General features: G+C 37.3%; 1 protein-coding gene across 1 annotated transcript in view; it reads left to right on the top strand.

Moving 5' to 3' along the window:
• LOC125034967 overlaps positions 1 to 10,000 on the top strand; it is a 38,878-nt gene that overhangs the window by 12,308 nt on the left and 16,570 nt on the right. The window contains exons 7-12 of the mRNA XM_047627014.1: positions 1,823 to 1,943; positions 2,628 to 4,992; positions 5,522 to 5,689; positions 5,840 to 6,008; positions 6,865 to 7,149; positions 7,327 to 7,513. Of these exons, the coding sequence (XP_047482970.1) occupies positions 1,823 to 1,943; positions 2,628 to 4,992; positions 5,522 to 5,689; positions 5,840 to 6,008; positions 6,865 to 7,149; positions 7,327 to 7,513 (3,295 nt within the window). The remainder of the gene's footprint in view (positions 1 to 1,822; positions 1,944 to 2,627; positions 4,993 to 5,521; positions 5,690 to 5,839; positions 6,009 to 6,864; positions 7,150 to 7,326; positions 7,514 to 10,000) is intronic.

The following is a 10,000-nucleotide window of genomic DNA, read 5'->3' on the forward strand; positions in this document are numbered from 1 at the left end:
CTTGGAAGCAGTGATAAAGCATAACAAAAATTTTATGAATGAAAGTATGAAGATTGTCATCCATGATCTCTTAACTTAAGCAAGCTGTGAAAGAGGAGAAAGGAGGAAGTACTGGTAGTTTTGTGTTTTTAGGTAGTGAAGGGCCACTATTTCTCTCCTGTTGGAATGCCGTTGTCTATACCTCTTGTGTTGCATGCTGAAGTCATCAGTTTTCCTCTTGTGGAATAATGTCTGCTTCTGTGCTTATCCATGATGGAGTTTTCGTGTGTTCTTTTGATTTCTGTAGATGGGAAGGAAGTCTTTATTAAAGAACTAAAATTACATGTTGCTAGCATTACATCTAGGAAATACTGAGATAGAGTCTCATGATAGTGAAAATGAAAGCGGGTGTCTGTGTGAGGTTTGTCCATTCAGATATATCATTTATTATTAACTCACTCATGAATGGATACACCAACATTTTACTGAGCTGTGCACTATGCTTCAAGCACTGTCAGCTGCTCAAGTGAAAATTTTGAAGAGAAAGAAACATGCATGCATTCAGTTTCAGTTAACCAAGATGTGATGATTTGTCTTCTGTCATAAGTGGGTTAAGGAAGAAGTATTAGATAAATGGATGAATGGATTGATAGATGGAGATACTGTACATAAATAGATTTTGATGGATAAATGTAATGATGAAGGAATAAATGGATAGAAGAGATTTGGATGGATAGATTGATAGATAGACAGATTGACAGGCTGACAGACTTTATGGACAGACAGACTGCTGAACATGTAAGTAGGTATATAGAGGAACATAGAATAAAGTAGGTAAAGAGACTATTATGTAGTTAAGTAAATGAATTGAAAGATAGATATATCTGTAGACAGACAAATAATTCTAAAATGACAGAGGAAGTAGATCCTCAGTTGAGTAGATAACTAAAGGTATAGATAAATGAATCAGAAAAATGGTAAGGTGTGAAAATACTTGAGGAGTTTAGATAGCAATGGGAGAGAGAGAGAGAGAGAGAGAGAGAGAGAGAGAGAGAGAGAGAGAGAGAGAGAGAGAGAGAGAGAGAGAGAGAGAGAGAGAGAGAGAGAGAGAGAGAGAGAGAAGATGAGATTTATTTTAAAATAGGATATCTCAAGGACAGGAAATGTAGGTGCTGTTTTATGTGGTTACTCTTTATTTTTCTGGTAATTGATTTGTATAGGTAAAGCAGGGATGCTGTAGAAATTTCACTGTATATATATGTCTTTCACTGTTTGTTTCCTTCCCAGAATTTTGTCTTGTGGAAAGTAACTTCTGAAAGATTTACTCTCCCACCTGTAGTGATTAGTTAAAGAAATAAACCATCCTAAATTACATAGCAGTGTGCATGAAGTAGTAAACTAAACTTGTAAGAGGATGCTGTAAAATGAAGTTATTCTTGTTCTATGACTAAAGATCTAAAACTGTCTCTCCTGCTGAATCTGTATCTACTCTTATATGAGTGAATCAAGTGTAAAGAAACAAAAACTGCAATGTATGTTGGTAATTTTCCATAATATTTTTTCAGACAATATGCTTTTGTATTTTTTGTCAATATCAGTGATAAGAATTAAAAGGAACTGGCAGATTAGTAAGGTTATGACTTGTTATAAAGACTGTGCTTTTAATGTAAAATCTCACTGGTCTTGACATTTGAGCAAATTATTGTCCTGAGTCTACAGTGCAGATTTTTAGAAGACCTTCATTCATATGTCACTGCTGTTAAATTGTAAGGACAGTTCGTGTCAATATTTGAACCTTCGAGTACAGACTTTGATTTCATATAAGAGCTCTATAATGGAATAGTTATTATACTGGTACTAGGCATTATTATGAGTTGTGGGAAATTTCACATACTGCAGTTAATTTCAGTGTTAATAGAAATAAAGGGGATATCAGAGAAGGAAAGTTGCAAGACAGGATAATTGTGAGTACGTCTTGAGTTTGCATAAGAACATCAGTATTCTTTTAAAATATGATCTGAATGAGATATATACATTTTTTTTTTTTTTAATTTAGATTTGAAAAATATATGGGAAGAGAGACAATGATTCAAGATATTTGCACATCTAGATCATTTATGTAGGCTGTCATTTGCTGTCTATTTTAATTTTACAATTTACGTAAGAAGCTTTTTGAACTCTTTTTTTTTTTCTTTCATTTTTGTGCTATATTTGTGGTATTAGTCTGTCTACAAGATAGGTTTGCCTGGAATTTTTTTTTTTGTGGAATTTACCTAACGAAATGGAGAATTTTTAGGATTTAATATATAATTTTTTTTTAAACATAGTATTGTTATTATAAATCTATTTTTTCAACTGGTTACACAAAAAGATAGTTAAAACCTATTTCTATGTCAAAGTTTATTAATATCGCTTCTCTGTTCTTCTTTCCTATTATCCTTCTCTCCCTCTTATTAACCTGCCAATAATATAACCAATTAATGCACTGTACGACCCTTGTTTGATGGTGGTGTGATTGGGCCCATTGTGGTCTCATTACCACTGCTTTTTCTCCATGAGTTGCCTAATTATACTTGCTCTTAACATCTATAATGTGTTGAATGTCTTTGATGGTATGTGAATTAGTTTGGATGATGAGATTGTACTAGAAAATATGTATGTTGTTGTTCCCTAACTCTGATAAACCTATGCCTATTTCTGTTGTTCACATTCCTAATAAATTATCATCATCTTCCCCAAGTCCTTGGACCAGCCCACACTCAGTTTTACGATGCAGCCCAACCTATTCACCTCATAACCCATCCTATCATCCGTCACAGTGGCTTGACCTTATGGTTAGTCCAGTGGCAGATCATTCCAAGCCACTGCCAGGCCAGTTAGCTCTGACAAGTGCCAAACGCATGATTCGTGGTCTTCCCTTAGTGAGACGTAAGAGAAGTTCCACAATCACACAACATCCCCCAGTTTACATGCAGAGAAATTCATCTCTACCACTTGCAAATTGCTCTAGAACTTTTGGCTGTCGCAGACCTCACAAGACAAGAGGGCCCTGGCCAATGCATGGTTTTCAACACAGACAGCAACCTGTGTCTCCTACCTGGACAGGTGTGCGACAAGATAGTATAGAGTCTCTGAGAGCTGGACTTCGCAAGACAGCTCAGAAAGTTATGAGGCTCCGAGGACTTGAAAAGTCACAAAGCTTTGATGTTAGTGGAGATTATTGTGGAAAGTCTTCAAGTAAAAGTTCTCAAAAGTCTGCTCCTAAAGTACATAGCCCTATGGTGAGACTGTTGGGTCGAGGTCAATCATGGGTGAAGCACCAGAATGTAAGAGATAAGAATGAGGGGTCAATTACTTCTCCAGAGGACTCGAATGAAGACTATGATCTTGATTCTCCTGATGTAGAAGTCATAGGCCTCGATGAAGAGGAGGTTAGTCAGTATTCGGATGAAGAAGACATTGGTCCTGAAGTAACCAATATAGAGTACTCATATAAGACCTTATCAACAGCCTTTTCAGATCCAACACTGAATAAGAGCATTTATGCAAGAGAAAGTTTTGCTGGAGATCCAACTTCACCAGGACCATTACAGTTTATTTCTTCGGATGAAGATACATGTAGTTCAGAGCTAACATCAAATTTCAGCAGTCCAGAGCATGTTGTAGGGTTGCCAGGAAGTGAAGTTCCAACACAAGGTTCCCCACAAAAATTTTTCCTTAGTGAGGAAGAACTAACATCACAAAGTTCTATTGAGAGTCATTTTACAGGTCCTGTAGATGTCAGTGACTTACATCGGGGTTTGACCCGTTCTCTGAGTGACTCAATCAGGTCCTGCAGTGAGATGTGTGGGTCAACAATACCTGATGATGAATTTGTGCTTACATCACCTGTTATGCCTCAGCTGGGTAATGCTATTCCTTATTGTGAAAAATGCAGTTCATTCTGCAATAAATGTACAAGTTTTGAAGAACCTGTTGCTGAAGGTTTTAATCATGAAAATGGAGAAAGACAATGTGATAATGAGCAGACTAGACTTGAGAGGAAGAGTGGATTGTGTATGGTCACAACAACCCATGAATTCATCCAGTCTGAGAGAGAGAAGAACATTATTTTAGAAGAATCCCAAAAAGAGGAAAGACTGGTTGTTACATCAGGTTTGGATTATAACAACAAACCAGAGATCCTTAGTCTTGAGCTCCTCCCAGTAAGAGAACCATTTTTAAAACAAAATGAGGAGCAAATGCCCCATGTGAACACCAGCCCATTGCCTGATATTGCAGTTACTCCTTCAACTCCCATTCTTCCTTCAAAAACAAAGGTATTTACACTCCCACATTTAGAGCAGGTAAATACTGCTGCAAGCAATGACACCTGCATAAAAGTAGATGCAGCAAATATGAGGCATTCATTATCTGTGTGTGGATCACCCTGTACAAGTGTACAGAACAACCTTCCTGTGTCCAGTTCAAGCCCAACTCTAACCTGTGGTATGTCTCAAATCCCTAATACCATACAACCACATTACCTGAAACCTTTATCCACATCATCCTCATTCAGATCCTCAGTATCAGCATCCTCAAATCTGTCCTCATTGTCTTCATCTTCCTCTTCTTCATTTCATCATGTAGCAAGTAGTCCGAGCATGGATAGCAGAGACTTGCTTCAGTGTGCTTTAGATGTAGCAGCTAAGTGTCCCTCCCATCCTGTGTACATCTCTAGCCTAGACATGTTAGTGGAGGCCCGGCCCGGCTCAGCATCGATGGTAGGCTCCCCGAAGCGCTCGTCTCGTAGTCGCCATACTAGTGGCTGTTACCCCGTGTCCAGGAGCCCCTTACCCATTGAGACTGACGGATCCAAGAATGAGGCTGGTTCTGTGGGCTGTGCTGCCACCAATGGAAGCATACCAACACACTCCCCAACGCATTCAGGAAAGCTGGCCAGCCCTGCACGTACACCGGGAGTCTCCATCAACAGACGTTCATCTGATTCTGATCTTTCCATCACTCCAAAGGGTATGTTGAGATTACAGGTCTGTTTTGACGGCTTTGGGGGAGACAAATATTATAAAATAATAATAATTTTTTAGAATCTGATATATCAGTTACAGTAAATCAGACTAAGAATTAATTAAATATGCAGTCAAAATGTTGTGTGTCAATACACAGACACCGGGCATGTGTTTTTTTGATCAGTGTCCTGTGTGACCATTAGATTATACTTTCATACTCACTTGATTTCTTGTCAGTTGATAAATATGTAATATATCATCAAAGTTTTTAAAAAATGTCAAAGTTTATGGTGATATAATTGATAATTAATGAAATTTATTATACTAAAGATAATACTAAAATTGTTATTTTTTCATATTTTGGAATACTGAGAAAAAATCAGTCATTATTAATTATAATTTTCTTTGAAGAATATTAGAAATTAAATGTATCTCATGGAGCATATGTTTTATTGCAGTTAATTAAAGTATGGATATTTGAGGTTAAACATTTCATTTTCTGCTTATTACTTTTCATTTTATAACCCAAACAGGTGGTAGCTTAGCAGGTAGTGGTGGATCTTCAGGGGGGGGTGGAGGGGGCAAGGGGGGGACAATGACTGGGATACACCGACCTATAATGACCCAGGATTCCTTTGATCTCCTTGAATACCCCTTCCTCACCATGAAGAATTTTCCAACTGGATTCATCCTACACCTTGGTAAGGAACAGTAATAATAGTTATCAAAAAAAGAGAAAAGCAGAAAAAGAAAAAGATTATCTTCAGAATGTATTAACACAAACGTCATGCAGATATTGCACGAGGGAAATCTGTTGATGAAACTGAGAATCAAATCATTTAAACCATCAGGTGGAACAGTGAGTGCTCGATCTGTAAAGCTGCTTGACCGCACTCACACCCCAGAGGAGCTAGAAACACGAGACAACTGGTGGACTCAACTGAGGATGGAAATACGCTCACATGCCCGTGCTCTTGCATGCAATGTTGTCCTTGGGTATGAGGAGTTTACCACAATTAGGTAAGATCATATGGTAATATTTAGTTGAAGAGAATTTGCATAATTGTGAGAGGGTTATGCCTCACTGTTACTAATGTTTGATGGATGTGAAGAAAAGCCAAAGGATTTTCTCATATGCATGCACAGTAAGTGAATGCCTGTGGAACCTCCACAAAACATGAGGAATGAAGTATTTTTAATTGTTTATCGCATATCTACAGACGGTTGTTTCAAAGGTGTATTGGTCAATGCAGAGACTGTGAACTTCATAGATTCAATGAAAAATAGGGTTTTTGTGTTGTTTTGACTTTCTCTTTTCAGAGACTAAGTGTTCCAGATTAATGTGCCTTATATAACTCTTTAAAACAGCAATTATTCCAGCCTTACAGTGAAATAGATGTTGAATGATGGCCTGCCAATTTTTGACAGCATGCAAGAGGTTGTCATGATCTTGGTGAATAGGACTTTAGGGTTAAGTGGTAAAACTAAATAGAACTCATTAGCTTCATATACTTTGTTATATTTAATGCAATATTATTTTTCATTTTATTGATACTGCATTGACTATATATGCTTCTTTCCTAATTGCATATTTTGTTGTTATGAGAAAATACACTTATTGGATATCATTATTGATTATTATAAAAAGAAAGGGAGGAGGAAAGGATCAATAATATCTTGAAATAATAGATAGATATATTTTTTATGGGGTCTGAAATTTTATGTGAATGGTTGTCTGTAATCCTTTCTATTGGTCATATTGTGCGTTGTTCAGTTAATAATGCAAAATTTGTTAATACCTGCCATTAACTTTTCTCACTATAACATTAGAGAGTAGAAAAAATATAGGGCTGACTATCCCCTTTTTATCCATTAGTGATGAAGTGTGTGTGCTCAATGCAACTGGCACTGCTGCTGTGATCAGCCTACACTACCTTGATACTGATACTGGCATGGGTATGCATGGCAATATAAGGACTCATAGAGATCCAATGACTCTGTCACTGGACCGGAAAGACTTTGAGCAGCAGCAACAAGTACAACAGCAGCAACAACAACAGCAACAACAACAACAACAACAACAACAACAACAACAACAACAACAACAACCACAACCACAACCACAGCCACAAACACAGTCACAACCACAGCTACAGCCACAGTTACAACCACAGCCACAACAACAACAACAACAGCCACAGCAGCAGCAGCCACAGCAGCAGCAGCCACAGCAGCAGCAGCCACAGCAGCAGCAGCCACAGCAGCAGCAGCCACAGCAGCAGCAGCCACAGCAGCAGCAGCAGCAGCCACAGCAGCAGCAGCAGCAGCCACAGCAACAACAACAGCAGCAGCAGCAGTCACAGCAACAGCCACAACCACAACCACAACCACAGCCACAGCCACAGCCACAGCCACAGCCACAGCTACAGCCACAGCTACAGCCACAGCTACAGCAACAGCAACATGTTCATATACCGCAGCCTTCAGGAAAACCGTCAGGGAAAGAGCCTCACACAGGCTCACAAGTAAGTACTATACTCTTGTTATTATAGTTACTGACTGTTTGTCTGTCAAGTGCTGAGTAAGATTCATGTCTCTTTAGGATTTTTAGTTACTTGATATTAATGCAAATATAGAAAATGCCTGAAAAAGTCAGTTTTCAATTGAATTATTTTTTATAGAAACAATTAGAATAATTTCCAAATCTAGATTAGTGTAATAGAAATGATAGAGGTATTTCTGTGAAGTCTGTGGTAGTGTCGTTGTTTTAGATGAATGGCATTTTCAAATGACAGCTTTCTTTATCTTTGAAGAGCAAATACAACTGCAAGGAAATATCTTAGGATTTGGAAAGATTTTCCTGGAAAATTTATATAAAATGTAATATTGATACAAAAAAAGCCTGTTACTCATAATCTTGCATTATGACAAGGTGTAGCACTTGGTAGAAGGGGATTAATAAATGCTTTTATCAGAAATACATGTCATGTCGACTGTAATTTTGATCTTTTAATTGTGTTTTCATATAGATGGCTTCACAAGTGCTTGGTCACCAAGGAGTCAATTATTAGTCCTACCTATCTCATCTGTTTACCCATTTCCTTGATTTAAATATGAAATTCTCTTTATTATTTAATATTTTTACTGTTGTTAATAATTTAGTAGCATTATGGTAATCAAATTAGGAATATTACTAACAGCACTTAGTATTTATAGATCAGAAAATTCAAGGAATGAGGGAATCAGACATGGACACAGGGGCTTACTAATTGATTCCTGGGTGGCTGAGCACTTGTGGAGCCATCTGCATGCAATGAAATTCACAAAAAACTACAGTGGACACTACATAACGAAAGGATGTTTGGGTTAAGCTGAGTATATGTAATGATACCATGAAGAAAAAAAACTAGGTGATCTGTCATTTTTATTTTTTTCAAAGTGGAAGCTTTAGCAATCCTGATTAAAGGAAGTCTGTTGAATATTATTCTTTTCTCCATTATGGCTCCATTACCTTCTCTTCTTAAACTATCGCATATAACTTTATACTTGGGTTCTGTGGTCTATATTTTTTTGTAGTGTGATATTAGCTTGTTTTATATGATATGTAAGCAGTGCAGGAACATCTGTGAGCATTGCATTTCAATTTTGATGTGGGATGTTATGAAGATTTCAGCATATTCAAATAGCAGTGAAATGATAAATTGCAGAAAAAGATTGTAGTTCCTTTGTGATTTATATTTTTCCCAAAATACTGGGTAAAACTAGACCAAAACATATATTAATGCATAAATTAAAGTTACTCAGCCCAGGTTCACTATCTAAAATGATAGGAATACAAAGTGATATTTCGTGAAGCCAGTTTATATAATTAAGCCTAGATAGGGTATGCCATTTTGTATCCTTTGAGAATTCCAAGAGTGCCTTAACATTTTTCTATTACATGTCAGTAAGAAGATCCCATACCTAGAAATTTGATTCACGTGGCCTGAAAGGAGTTTAACCTATTGGATCTGGATGTACCACTGTCGTCACATGACCCAAAATATTTGCGTTAGGCCTCTGTGAGAGGGAACTGCTGGGTGTGCGGCTTGTAGACTGGGTTCAAAGGAACACTTGTGTGTGGTGACAAGACTCCATGCCTCCCCTTTGCAATGTTATTTTCTCTTTTTCTGCATAAGCATTTTTATCTTTCATGCTATTTTCCAGTTTCTATATTTGTCATTTGATTTGCTTTATTCAGATGGTAATAGACTGTTTTCATTGCAGAGACTCCATATTATCTCTCCAGATAGTCCATAATAATAACAATAAGTAACTTTGTTTTTTTTAAATAAAATTAAATTTTCTGTAATACAACCTGCACTGCTGGTCATGGCAGCCAGGAATAGGATCCCAAGCATAGAAGTAGTATCCTCCCAGGAGTAAGTACTCTTCCAGTCATGGCTAATGGACATTACATTCCACACTTGTTTCTTGATGAAAATAATGCAAAAGCCCCTTCCTTAATGCCAAATGAGTCTAATCACCCTCCAAGAGCTTTGTGCACTTGTGGCAAATCTTTCCCATCACCCCAACCTTCAGCTGAAATTTTCACAATGGTAAGTTTGCGTCACCCTTGCCCACAGCCAGATTTTCCTGTGATGTCATGTTCATGGTACCCGCCCGTCAAGCCAATTCTTTTCATGATGTGATGGATGAAAAAATAATACTAGATATTCTGTTAAGGATATAATGTAATTCATTAAATACTCTACCATGCCAGCTGTCAAGTAGCAGGTTTCTTTGCCTAGTATAACAGGCATGGATCAACAAGTACAGAGAAGTTGTCCTGTAGCTAGCCAAGAATACTTTGAATGAATCTCTACAGATCTTTCAAGACAAGAGAGAGAAGAAATAGCTAATTGATGAAAAGATATGGTAGAGTAGTCCAGTATTAAGAACATTTTTACTTCAGTATCCAGTCATGAATTAGCTGCACTATCCCCCCAATTTTGTTTTTATATTTTATATAA

The sequence above is a fragment of the Penaeus chinensis genome, chromosome 19 (assembly GCF_019202785.1).
Source record: "Penaeus chinensis breed Huanghai No. 1 chromosome 19, ASM1920278v2, whole genome shotgun sequence".
Taxonomy (NCBI): Eukaryota; Metazoa; Arthropoda; class Malacostraca; order Decapoda; family Penaeidae; genus Penaeus; species Penaeus chinensis.